Source organism: Adiantum capillus-veneris, chromosome 7 (genome assembly GCF_014529385.1).
Source record: "Adiantum capillus-veneris isolate H3 chromosome 7, ASM1452938v2, whole genome shotgun sequence".
Lineage (NCBI taxonomy): Eukaryota > Viridiplantae > Streptophyta > Polypodiopsida > Polypodiales > Pteridaceae > Adiantum > Adiantum capillus-veneris.
Window position 1 is genome coordinate 86,849,087 of NC_140937.1, and position 13,954 is coordinate 86,863,040.

At 45.3% G+C, this 13,954-nt stretch overlaps 1 protein-coding gene across 3 annotated transcripts in view; it reads right to left on the minus strand.

The window, feature by feature from the left end:
- Positions 1-13,549, minus strand: part of LOC147454170 (thylakoid lumenal 17.9 kDa protein, chloroplastic-like) — a 52,684-nt gene extending 39,135 nt beyond the window's left edge. Inside the window, exons 1-3 of one of the 3 annotated variants that reach the window (XM_086516196.1) lie at positions 13,191-13,548; positions 12,931-13,048; positions 12,785-12,854 (exon numbers count right to left, since the gene is read on the minus strand). In XM_086516196.1, coding sequence (XP_086372322.1) covers positions 12,785-12,854; positions 12,931-13,048; positions 13,191-13,462 — 460 coding nt within the window. In that variant the 5' untranslated portion in view covers positions 13,463-13,548. Of the gene's footprint in view, positions 1-12,770; positions 12,855-12,930; positions 13,049-13,190 lie in introns of those variants that run through there. The other 2 variants (XM_086516195.1, XM_086516197.1) reach the window with 2 other exon arrangements.
- Positions 13,550-13,954: the final 405 nt, after the last annotated feature.

Sequence of the window (13,954 nt, forward strand, 5' to 3'; positions counted from 1 at the left end):
ATTCAACACCTCGTCGACTCATGTATTGCCTGCGTGTGAACCCTGTCCCAATGACATAGTGGTAGCTTCGCACTCTGCCATTGCTTTGAGTCACTAACTTTCCAATGACAAAATGGTAGCTGCACATTTTGCCACTGTCTTATAGTACACGTTGGATCCCGTTACACTTTCGAGCATACCCAAACCGACAGTTTAAGAATGCAGTTACACATGTACTCTTTAATAGAAGCAATCACTGTATCCTTGACAAACTGACAAGAAATACTCACTTCTATAGCACTAACCAAACTTTTGGACATTCCATAAGAGCAATTGCCAAACTGACAATCTGTACAGCTCTAACATTCATGTAACGGGTATTTCATTTGAGCTCACTTTTAATACCATGTACATCATTTGTTTCAAAGGCATTGTCACGCTGACAATCCATGTAGCTCTGAAACTCAAGGGGTCAAGGTAGGTTGCAAACCGAAGGCTTCAAGGTAAAGTGATAACACAGTTGGTGATTCTGCAAGTTCACCTTCTTCCATCCACTTAGCATCCATTGGTGGATAGTTTCTGAACTTTACTAAGTAACGTCTAGCAACCTTGCCTTTCACTTTCCTTTCTTTGTGTGCCAAAATCTGTTCCAGGACCAAGATCTCGTCAAGTTCCTCGACTTCCTGCTGATCTTCAACTGGCATATCTTCTGGCACATCACCCACATAGGGTCTGAGAAGACTCACATGAAACGCATTGTGAATCTTCCAACTGTCAGGCAATTTCAGCCCATATGCAACATCACTGATTATGTCGCATACTTGAAAAGGCCCATAGTAAGTAACGCATGCTGAGCTTTGGAAACAGTCTTTCCTTGCCCTTCATCTTCTTTAACCTTGCCTTTTCAAAGCATAAAAGCACCCAATCACCAAGTGAATATACCACTTCACGACGGTGACGATCAGCTGCTTTCTTTTGCTTTGCCTGAGTCTTTTCCAAGGCCACTTTGACCTTCTTGTACATTTCATCCATGTCCTGAACATACTTATCTGCTTCAAATGTCTTGTCCTTTGTATGCAGTATGGGAGGAACTTTCTTGCCACCTTCAACTATCTCAAAAGGTGCCTTGCCAGTTGATGAATGCATTGTATTATTGTATGCATACTCCACCAATGGCAAATACTGCTCCCACTTTCCTTTATGCTCTGACACATAACACTTCAGCAGATCTAGGACAGTAGAATTTGCCTCTTCTGACTGCCCATCTGTTTGAGGATGAAATGACGAAGAGAATTTGAGCGTTGTGCCCATATTCTCAAACAAGCCTCTCCAGAACAAACTTGTCATGCGTGGATCACGGTCGCTAACAATCAACTGTGGCATGCCATGATACTTGAAAATATTGCTCATAAACAAGCGTGCCATCTGATCTGGCTTTATCTTCTTCCTGACAGGAATAAAATGAGCCTGTTTGCTGAATCTGCAAATGATGGTCCAAATACCATCGTTTCTTGTCTGCGTTCTCGGAAGATCAAAGATAAAATCCATAGCAATACTTTCCCATGGTTTATCTGGAATAGGTAGTGGTTGCAATAACCCTGGTGCCTTTTGCTTGTCAAACTTGACCTTTTGGCATATTAGGCATTCTCGCACAAAGGCATCCACATCTCTTCTCAATGTAGGCCAATAGAAGAATGTCTCAACCGCTTTAACTGTAGCATCGATGCCACGATGCCCTACATACGGTGGGACATGACTCTCTTCCATAACTTTGCGTCACAATGGCTTTGTGACACACAATCTGCCATGCATCATCATGAACCCATCTTTGAGAAGATAGTGTTCATGACGTTGTCCTTGCATTAGCTGCTCGAAGACCCTTGCAAAATCTTCATCATTTTCATACTGTTCTCTCATATCATCAAGTGCATGATGATAAGGAATCGACACAGCTGAAATTTCTGGCTTCCTTGACAAGGCATCAGCCACAACGTTCTTCTTGCCTTCCACATGCACAATCTGAAAATGGAACATGGACAAAATATTTGCCCATCGCATATGCTTCTCAGATAACTTTCTCTGTGTCAAGAAGTATCGGAAGGTCTGATGGTCCGTTTGGACAACGAAGTCTACACCTAGCAGGTAGTGTTTCCAACTTAAGAGCGCATGAATCACAGCTAGTAACTCTTTCTCATAGACCTGCATGGTCATCTCTGGCCCTTGCAAAATTCTACTCTCATAGGCTACTACCCTGTCATCTTGCATTAGCACTGCACCAATGCTACTACCACAAGCGTCACACTGGACCACAAATGACTTCCTAAGATTTGGCAACACAATGACTGGATCTGAAGTCATCTTTTCCTATAAGAGATTAAAAGCTGAAATCTCTTTCTGTGTCCATCTAAAGGTGACTGCCTTCTTTTGAAGAGCATGTAAAGGTGAAGCAATCTCAGCGAAATTTCGGATAAACCTTCTGTAATAGGAGCATAGTCCCAAGAAACTTCGGACATCGTGCACCGTCTTCAAATTTGGCCATGACTTGATCGCTTCAACTTTTGCAGGATCCATTCTGACACCATCCTTTGAGACAATGTGTCCCAGAAAATGAATCTCTTCCAGAAAAAATTCACTTTTCTTTGCATTGATGAGCAACCTATGACTGCGTAGCTCTTTGAACACAATGGACAAGTGATGCCTATGCTCCTCTTCATTCTGAGTAGACTATCATGTCATCAAAGAATGTACCAACAACTGTTGGTGTGGACAAAAAATTCTGTCCATCATCCTATTGAACGTAGCAGGAGCATTTGTGAGACCAAAGGGCATCACTAAAAATTCGTAATGGCCAAACGTCGTTCTAAAAGCAGTCTTGTGCACATCCTCTGATCTAATGCGGATCTGATGGTACCCACTCTTTAGATCTATCCTGCTAAACATAGCTGCTCCTTCTAATTTGTCCGTAATATCATCAATTCTAGGTATAGGGAACCTATTGTTGATGGTATTCTTGTTCAGTGCACGGTAGTCGATGCACATACGCAATGAGCCATCCTTTTTCTGCACCAACAACACTGGAGAACAGAATGGAGATGAATTGGGCTAAATCAGCCCCTTTTCTAACAGCTCCTGTACTTGGCCCATTATCTCTTTCTGCTGACCCGCACTAACCCTGTACGGAGGCTTATTTGGTGGGCTACTGCCTGGCACCAAATCTATCGCATGGTCCTCGGGTCTCTTTGGCGGTAATTGAGACGGTAATGAATCGGAAAAACAGTCACTATACTGTTGTAAAAACATTGACCTTTCTTTATCTAGCACAGATAAATTTGATTCATCACAATCTGACACTTCACGTGCAAAAACCAAGTACGCAGAAAGATGCTTTTTCATTACAGAAGTAATAGCAGAAGCTGATACAGTGGGAATAGACTCCCCTTTAAGCTTTACATCCAGAATGTGAGTCTTTCCCCTGCTCTGTACAGTGATCTTTTTGTTGTAGGCATCCATGATTCCCTGTACACGAAACAGCCAAGGAATACCTAACAACACATCACATCCGTCCAGCGGCATGACATAAAATTCTTCAGCATCTACATAGGACTGGATATGTAGACGCAACTTTCCAATGATGGGTGTCACAACCTCTGTATGGCAGGACATGCCAAACCTACCTCTGCTGTATACCCCATCTCTTCATGTCTGATTCCCAACTTTGAAGCCAATTCTGGGGAAATGAAGTTGGCTTTGGCACCTGGATCAAAGAAGATAAGCATTGTTTGATCCCTGACCTTTCCCCATGCTCTGCAAAGCTCACTTGCATCTGAATTTGGCTTGTCGCCCACCATATCTGGCACTAGACCAGCCATGGGCTTCTTTCCTTTCCTGTCCTCCTTGTCTTCAGAATCAGCTGGCCTTTTCTTTGTAGGACAATTGTAAGCAATGTGGCCAGGCTGCTCACAAACAAAGCATTTGTTCTCTGTCCTCAGGACCTTCTTTTGCTCTTCTCACTTGCGAGGAAAACGTCTTTTCCATTTCTTTGCTGGTCCTTTTTCTGATTCAGCCGTAACTTTATCTTTCCCTGCGTTGGCTAACTCCTTAGTCCCTTTAGGAGCCTCATTGGGAACGTGCTTCTTGGTTGAATTTTTCTTGCCTGATCCTGCCTTGACGCTAGTGTTAAATTCACAATCTTCTCCCTTGAGCAAACCATTGCCAGTGTTTGCTACCTCGATGAGCTGCGTCAAAGTAGTGACTTTTGTCTTCGTACAGTACTTTCTCAATCCTTTAGGTAGGCCACAACAGTATTTTTCAATCTGTTCTGTCAATGGCACAAACCTATAGGAAGTTACTGGAAGTAGAGCTTTCCAAAACTTCCGATTGTAATCATCCAGATTCTTGCAAGTAGCAGCATTAAGCTGGTGCCATTCTGTCATGACATCTGCTTCAAGTCATCAGATAACCATGCTGCTGCAAAAATCTGCTTGAAGTAAATCCATGTGGACGGAGCTTGCCCTTGAAGCAATAAAGTTGTCCACCATTGTCCCGCATTTCCTGTCAAGAAAGTGGCTGCCTTGCGGACCATTGAAGCCTCTGTAAAGTTTCCCCCTGCACAGGCCTTGTCAAACTGCTGGAGGAATGAGAGAGCCTTCTTCCTGTAAAGGTCGTGAAAGACACACCTTTGCCACCTTCTTTGTACGGATTTGGCCTCTCCAGCGGCGTTAAATTGTCATATGGAAGTGACTGAAACATGGGAACACTGTTAGGGTTCATTTGTGTTTCTTGGCCGCTATTAACTTGACCTGGAAATGCCATATTTGGCTGCTGATTTGTAATTCCAGCCATACCAAAATTTGCTTGTGGCATCCCAAATTGGCCCTGAGTGCTCTGAAACCCTGGTAGCATGCCCGTGACACCATACATGGGGTTAGGCATCATCGTTTGAGCACTCCCGAACACTGTTCCTGGCGTGTAAAACTGATTTCCAGGTGGATGACCAGCCATGCTCTGGAATACCGATCCACCTCCAAAATAGCCAGGGTGTACTTAAGGTGGTGGGAAGACCTGTTGCATAGCCTGTAGGTTGCTTCCCTGCCCATTAGAACCAGCTATAGGCTGCTGAAAGGTGGCGGGCTGAACTGGTACAGCTTGAAAGACTGGCATCTCAGCCACCTGTTCTTGCACCTTAGGCACAGGTTGTGGAGACTGCATGTTCTCCGTCAAGTGTACAGGTGTTTCCATTGACTGTGCAGTATGAATCACCTGTGCTCGAGCCTTAACAGGCTTTTGAATATGATCCAGTGACCCAACTTGCTGAGACGGAACAAGAGGTTGCAGAAAGGCTAAAAACCTCGGATTCTGCATTACTTGTGTGAACATAGCCACAGCAGTAGCCAACTGGGTCTTGAATATATCATCATCTGTCTGTGGTGGTCTTGAGGACTCACCCACTTCATGTGTCTGTTGACCCTGTGAAGAGGAAACCTCTTCAATCACATCATCTGGTCTGTCAGCCATAATTGCAATTTCCTGTGTCTGGTCTATGATCCCCTGTGTCTTCAAGCCCAAAACTCACCAAGGCTCACTTCTATGGGAAAAAAGTGATTTAATCCCGTCAATGGAACCATGTAACCGGCCTGTTCAATCCAAAAAGGGCGGTAGACTTTACTTCAAACCTTGATTTAGCTTTCACCCATTATTAGTCGTCTATTTTACCTGTACTTTCAAGACACAACAAAGGGGAGAGGGATACAGGCTGCTAGATTGCACCTGTATGAGTAGACCAACACCAGATTGGCCCCTAACTTAGGCGCCCCTTTCGGTATTTCTTTATTGTTTAAAAGAGGGAATAAACGTTGTGGTTCCCTACACGCTGCCCCGCACAAACTCGGCTGAATTTCCACTGTTCCGGCCTAATTTCGGCAACATAACTGTACTAGGACACTTCACAGTCAGTATTCCCACGCATTGACTGACTTTCCCGACGCATACGGGCACTTTGCAAAACCTGGCGAGAATCTGCAGCACGCTGAATTCTCTGTTTTCAGCCCTGAAAATGCGCCAGATCGCCTCTACAGCGGTCCCCTTGCGTCCCCGAACCTCCTGGGGGTATTAGGGTCTGTTTAGGGCCAAAACCCTAAACCTGCAAAAATACACAGCAGGCTGTAATTTACTGTTTCGGGCTCCGTTTCGCGTGCCGGTCGCATCCGTAGCAAGTCCTCGAGCTCCCGCACCTGTAGGGCTACTTGCCCTTTGAATCGGACGAGATTTCGAGCGTGAAACCTCTCCGAATCACCTGTACCTGCGGGGGATTAGCCGCTAGCTAATCCAGTACCTGTGCAAGAGGCTCTTGCCTCGGCAATCGCGCATGAACCCACACAACTATACATTGGTCAAATGAAGAGCCCACTAGAGGGGCATAACATACTGCCAAAGGGGAGAGAGAGGGCAGTGCGTAGCGTGCAGGGCATCACTCTTGGCACCGCACTGTGCATAAGAGGGAAAGCAAGCACTCCATAGCTCTTAACCTGTGACAGAGACTTGCAAAATGAGCCTCCCAGCTATAAATCACGTTTTTGCCTTCTCTATAAGTAGTAAACTGGCCTCAGAGTGCCAAGTGTCACTCATTTGTGCATTTCCCGCTTTAGACCCTCGGGTCTAAAAATATATCACCTGCAGCCTCTGTTGACTTGGCCACAGAGTAACAAAATGATCCCCATGTCAAACTGCACGTAATGACGCGAAGACATTTTCAGGTCCCAAAATAGCAGTTCCCTACATTTTAGGAGATGCTGCCATTGTATCTTTCTAGGTCATCCGACCCTCTTTGTACACTACGGCCACATCCAGAACTGAAATGTAGCCTCTGTAGCAAAGGATTCCACTTTGGCTAGTCAATGACCCCACTTGGCTAACCATAGTCCTTGTCCAACCTTAGTGCTCTCTTGCCCTCAGGCCTGGACTCCCTCTGGACAGTTCCACACTAGCTATGCAATGCAGGGCAGTTAGATTTCCCGAGGGGTGTTTCCAAAAAGTGAAAGTAAATAGATAATAAGAAAGAAATCAACAAAAAGGATAGATAGTAGTCACACGCTGGTGACAGGTCAAGTGCTAAGTGTCTGTCCACCCAAGATGGTGGTGTCTTCTCTTGGAATGTCGGAATCCCATATGCCATGAGCATGGCCATATCTCGTGTGAGCTCCTCTGATGAATGCATAGGTGTGTCCATAGCAAACCACAAGTCACCACCCCCTCTAGAGTGCGCAACCGCCGGATGATGGCTGGAATGAATATATGTCCCAAGGATCATATGCCCGTAGATGATCAAGCTGATGTCAAAGATACCGTGTACTGCAGAACTCACTGAGAGACCGCACGGACCACCACCGGATGGTGTCCTGGTAGGAGGTAACTTCATCCTGAGTGAAAAACTCAAACCATGTGGCTGCTGTCCACCCAAAAAACGCAATTGCAAGGTGATGAAAACGCTGCTGTCCAGCGATTTTCAGCGTGCTCGTACACTCTCGGCAAGGTCCGGAGCGGTGCAGAAGGTCTATTTGCACAGCCGTCAAAGGGCTGAAAACAGAGAAAACAGCAGGGGCTAATGGCTGAAATCTGATGAAGACAGAGAGGATACTCGTTGGCAATGCACCAGATGCAAAGCCGGGTAGGTGATGGCGAGATCCGGGGCAAAGTGGGCTGCAAAAACGCAGGTCAATTTGCAGCCCACTTTTGCTGCACTTTTTGGCACCAAAAAACTTCTATTTGCTGAAAAAACAAAGGCTTGATTGGTACCCTAGGTGCCCAACACCTTGTGGAAGGTGTCAACGACACAGTAACCATTAAAACCGCCGAAAACGGGCTGAAAACCCAAAAACGCAGATCTGGCTGAAAAACGTACATGGAGCAGAGGAGGTTTCCGACGATGAAATGATCCCAGACGTGAAGCGCTAACAGCCTAATGCAAAAACACTGACCTGATCTGCAAAAAACGCAAGTGGAGGGGGATCCTTCGCAACAAAAAAACGCAAATCTCATCGCGCGCCTGGTTGTTTGCAAAACGTTGGCAGATTTTGCATGAAATGCTGTTTATGCTGATCTTGGAAGGAGAACCTGATGCGGAGATGCGCTGTCCCAGGCCATAGAAAGCCTAAGCTTTGATACCAAGTGAGAGTGCACGTGCGCGGAAGCGTGAGAGAGAGAGAGAGAGAGAGAGAGTAGACCACAAACGCAAGATATGGTGAAGAGGGGGCGATAGTCCCCCCATGACTACCATGAGCAGAAGACCCTGTCAATACATCAGATAATCTCTGTGTGATGAGAGATATATGTGGAAGTCAGTACCCCCAGCCCCATAAATAGGTGCCGAAGTGGAGGCAGGGCAAGGCCTGATGAAAATCCCCACGACCCAACAGAAAAATGATATATGGAAATATATGTGGGCGCACGGACAAAAGTGGGCGACCAGACCAGGTACAACCTAGACTATGGGTGGCCATCCCAAAGACTAGCCGTAAGACTAGCCGTACAAGTATGCCCTAGACCAAGGCAGCAGTAGAGTGGTGTAATTCTAAAAGGCTCTCAACAAAATCACCATAAAAAACAACACAAAAGATTCTTCACATGTGACGCATCTATCATGTGGGGGCAAGTAAATGTTACGACATATCATTGCCCTCCTATTTAAAGCACGAAGCCTAAAGGCTAAACAAAGACTAAAGGCCCACACTACGTCTCAAAACCTTTGTTTCTAACCAGAGAGAAAATGGACATGTTTAGAACTCTCCCCGTTTTTGGGTCTAAATCTGAAGGATTTACCCATTTTTATGTAACATTTTACCAATTTTCTTATAGGCAAGTTGGGAATCTCCTTTTATCGGATCAGGATCGCTCCTGGAGTTCCAAGAGTGAGGCAGAGCACAGACACCATCTCTAACAAATTTTTCAAGCACTACGGCAGCATCGTTTGGTGGTTAATGGGAAGAAAAGCAAGTTTTTCTTGCCAGAGATACACTTTTTGGGACACATTGTCTATGCGGAGGGTGTCAAAATGAACCCGGCCAAGGTTGAGACCATTCGGATTTGACCAAATTTGAAGAAGTTCATGAAGTTTGTAGCTTTTTAGGCTTGTGCTCTTATTGTCGGCGGTTCATTCAAAATTTGCAAAAAATGGCTTCTCCTTTGCATGTTTTAAGGAGTTCTTTTTACGTGGGGACCACCTGAGATTGCAACCTTCAAGACTCAAAGAAAAGCTGACAACTGGTCCGGTGTTGGTAATGCCAGACTTGCAAAAACCATTTGAAGTTTATTGTGATGCTTGTGGTCACAGTCTGGGAGTGGTCTTAATGCAAGAGAGCCATGTTATAGCTTACAAGCGTAGAATGTTTTCTTGACCATAACGGGTTGCACACATTTATGAGAAAGAGGTTTTGGCAGTCATCCATGCTCTTACTCAGTGGCGACACTGAGTAAGAGCAAATTTATGAGAAAGAGGTTTTGGCAGTCATCCATGCTCTTACTCAGTGGCGACACTTTCTATTCGGAGCCGACTTCACAATGTTCACCGACTACCAGAGTTTGCAATACTTTTTGTCTCAGAAGCAGCTTTTGGACAAGCAGATGTGGTGGACAAACATTTTGTCGCAATTTCATTTTCGGATTGTACATGTACAGGGACAGAAAAATGTGGTGGCCGATGCATTATCTCACAAGCCACCAATTTTTGCTATTTCAGCCATTCAAGAACTATCCGGCTTTGGAGGCAAAATGGATGGAGGAGGAAGACCTAGCAAATACTCCTTGGATTTTACACCACCATCTAGAAGCTTTTGGTTTAGCACCTATCGTTCCAAGAGTTACCCATGAATCAGCACGTTGAATCTCGTGCAGTGAGGATTGCACAAGAGGGGAGTTACTCCGCTCCTTTGTCACAGATTACCTCGAGGAAATAAAGTTACTGATTTCTTTTGAGATTTCACAAGTACTGACGGGCTCGCAGTATTCTACCGAATGATTTTATGTAAAGAAGTACTTTGACATGGGAATTCCTAAAATGAATCTGTTGCGTGTGCTCTTTCATGTGTGTAATGTTTGAGTGCATGTTTTGAAAGACGAAATGATTGCAGAATTTCTATCTTGTTCACCTGAGGAGTGATGTGGGTATGATAGTAACGAGATTTAGTCAATCAAGACACCTGTCAAACATCAGAGCGGTCTGGATGTGATTGCTAAATAAGTTACAATAATCATGATTCTCATCTAAGATCTCGACGAGGATATTGATGTGAATTGTGAGTGTGCGCGTGTGTGGAAGCGTGAGAGAGAGAGAGAGAGAGAGAGAGAGAGAGAGAGAGAGAGAGAGAGAGTAGACCACAAACGCAATCAATCCCCCCATGACTACCATGAGCAGAAGACCCAATACGATGATCAGATGGTATGGAAGTGGGTACCCCCTAGCCCCATAAATAGGTGCCCAAGGGGAGGTAGGGCAAGGCCTGATAAAAATCCCCACGACCCAACAGAAAAATGATATATGAAAATATATGAGGCCGCCCAGACAAAGTGGACGGCCGGTCCCAAATCGGGTGGCCGAACCACGTACAACCCAGACTATGGGTGGCCGGCCGGGAGACATCCTAGCCGTACATGTATGCCCTAGACTTGCGAAGCAGCAAAGTGGTGGAAGTCTAACATGAATGTGATGTGCATGTTCAGTAATTGTCGTCTTTGTGCAAGTGTTGGATAAATATGGTCTAGTGCAGAGTCAATGTCTACTGAACTAGTTTTTGTCTTATGTCTCTTTTTGTTGGCGTAATAGAGGGCGACTACGATTCTTTCAAGAGGGGGGTATGTCACCGTATGACACAAAGTGATGACGTGGCATTACCTAAAGGACAGACTCCAGACAAAGAGGGATCAAACCCCTAGTGAAAGATGCACAAGAAGTTTTACCAACTTTGAAGTCTTGCCGAATGGCCTATTTTTTAAGTTCAATTCTCAAAGACAAAGAATTAAAAATAAAGCAAGCCCACTCTCTCATCCCCAAAAATTAGGTAGAAGGCTGATGACGTGGCAACTGTACAAACGCCGCAATTCGCGTTGCTGACGTGGCAAGCCGTATGAGTTTCCGCGATTTGCGTTGGGAGCTTCTGGCGCCAGCTTTTGGGACAAGATGCTTTTAGACTTGACGCTTTTCATGTAATCTGCTTTTGGAAGGCCCAAGGCCTATAAATAAGTTGTCGCGACCTCTCCCCTGCAAATTAGCTCGGGAGCACTTTTGGGAGAAGAGGATCCTCGGACATTGTACTTCGTGAAGCATAATAATAAAGAAATGCCAAGAAGGGGCACCAGTCTTTGGGGCCAGTCTCTCTAGGCGATGCGGAACTCTGTCGTGCCATGTCGTCTCTTTCTCAGTTTTGTTCAGTTCTTGTAGTTTTCTCACGTGTGTTACAGTATATCCTCGGCTTGGAGAGTCCAAGTCTATTACACTATCACCATTAATTCTCTCCATTTACCCGCTGGGATTCGAGTCCTCTTCATCCTCCGACAAAATTGTAGTAGACCGGATGTTGTCCTCTTTGTTGAATTCACCGTTGGAACCCCTGTGTGCTACACAAAATGGATTGGATCCTTTGTAGAAGAAGAATTGTCTGAGCTCTGATACAACTGTAACAGGCTTGGACACCCAAAAGCGAGAGAGAGAGAGAGAGAGTCCACACAAAATGGCGGAGTTTCACTTCCAGATGCATGGCCCCAAAGACTGGCGCCTCTTTCGGTAGCTCTTTCTTTATTGATGATTCACAAAAGTACAACAACCGAGGAACACCTCCTATGTAGCCTGCACGCTGTAGAGTGCTAGAGAAGGCCCCTAAGGCTTATATTTAAAGGCCCAAGGCCAAAAAAGCATCACATATGAAAAGCTGGCACCCTTAGGGCAGTTTCCTAAAAATTTGGGAGTTCCCTAAAAATCCGCTACGAATTTCGAGTTGTTGATACAAGTGCCACATCATCATATTTTGAAGTTACAAACTTGTCTGACTTGAACACATGCCAAATACTATGTAGCTATTCACATACACTCATCTGATCAATCCGGGTTTGATATTTGTGATTCCTGCCCACATGCAAAAGGCCAAGAGATATGAATATGCTTGGAAACTGGTGCATAATCAGAAAGCACTATGCCTAGAAAAATGGTCATCGAATTTATGTGAGAATTCAAAGAGCAATATGAGGACACTCATACACCAGCTAAATTATGTTTCTTGGATGGGGATGCTTTCTCCAATCCTTCAATGTTGGATAATGCTTCACACGTGCAAAGCACCAAAAAAATTCTACAACAATCCCAAAGAATTAGGCCATCAACAAGGTCATGAAAAGGGAAGAATAGCGTTCTTTCCTTCACAAAGAGCATTGACCATGAGATGCGATCTTGCTCAAAAATAGGCTCAAGAGAGGCCTGTTCCTTAAACCTTGCCAGAAAGTGGTGGATACAAAGAACAACTGTCTTAGCCTAAATAAATGCTCATCATCATCCTCGTGGCAAGCCATACAAGCCACTGTTTTCCCTCTCCTAGTAATTATTTTTTCCTTAAACTTTTGTCCATGACAAGAGCCATGAAAGTCAATAATGCACCTCCACTAATCTAAAAAGCAATAAAATCCATACGATATCACACTGACAGCTGCATTGTTTCAAGTGATAGCACGCGAACACTTGGATTCGAGTAATCATGAAAAAGACAAACTCGGTTTAAGCTACACGAATAGTAAAGTCTTTCACTGTGCAAACTTCACGCTTGCTTACCAGTTGGAGTGTCTTCCATTTTAGTAACCTTGGGGTTTCTTTGAGTTGTTCGAATGGCACTTAAGAGCTTCTGCATTGTGGTACATGTTTTAAGACAGCAGAACCATTCAAACCCAAACTCGGTGCTAAAGTTTTCATAAACTTACCCTTGCAGCAGTTTCAGAAGACTCTGGCGGAATCACCAAAGGGGTTCCATACGTTGTATTCATTGAGGATGTGGAGATACAATTTGGGTTGACAATGGATGGACACGGTCTGATTTTTCTGCATGCAGATAATGCCGTTTACTAGATGCATTCAAAGAGAGTGCATTCTAATAATCAAAATTTTGTGTGTACAGAAATGCTTGGAGTAAAGCAGAGGCAGCTTCAAGGAAAGGAGGGGCTCACATTGGGGCCAAGCTCACCCGTTGAGGAGACCCATTTCCATTTTCTGAGACTGCGATTTCGAGTAAGGGGTGTTCGTCTCGTAAGCAAGGGCCACGGGGGTAGAGAGGATGGACCCGGCCAGGCTCACCACGCAAGCAATTTTGGAAAGGTGAGAAGGGAAAGCCGTAAACGAGGATGGGGGTGGTGAAGGATAGACTGATTGAAGCTGACTTTGATGCGACGCTCTTCTGTGGCTATCAGTTAGGCGGAGCACGCAATGAGATGGTAGAGCATGCAGGAGCGTTTCCATTGCTCCACACAGTTCACTCCGCTAGTAAGCATCCTTCGCCAAACTTTGATATATCGATATGCATTCCCTCACGACTAAGGGCGCTTACAGACCGAGACCGAAACAAGCCTGCCCAATCTATACTATATATTAAGCAGATAGACATTCGGGGCGCCACGTGGCACAGTTTACCTCATCCGGTAGTGTGGCTCTGCAACTGATCCGCTAATGCTGAGAACAGTGCACGCTATAGAGAGAGAGACGGCCTAAGGCCGCCGGCCACACTAGTATGTTTTGGGATGGGCGTGCATGCGTTACAGACCACGTCCGCTGCTCATCTGGTGCAAAGACTGAGCTGGCATGCGTGCAGCCAATCATCAAGCGATCGCAGCCCCCGCCCAAGCTTGGACATGGGGTCTCTGCTGCCCAGCACCTTGTCCACCCCGGTATACTTGCAGCCAATCGTACTCCGCCTCTTGGATTCCACGCACGCACACGACCCTGCTACCCAAG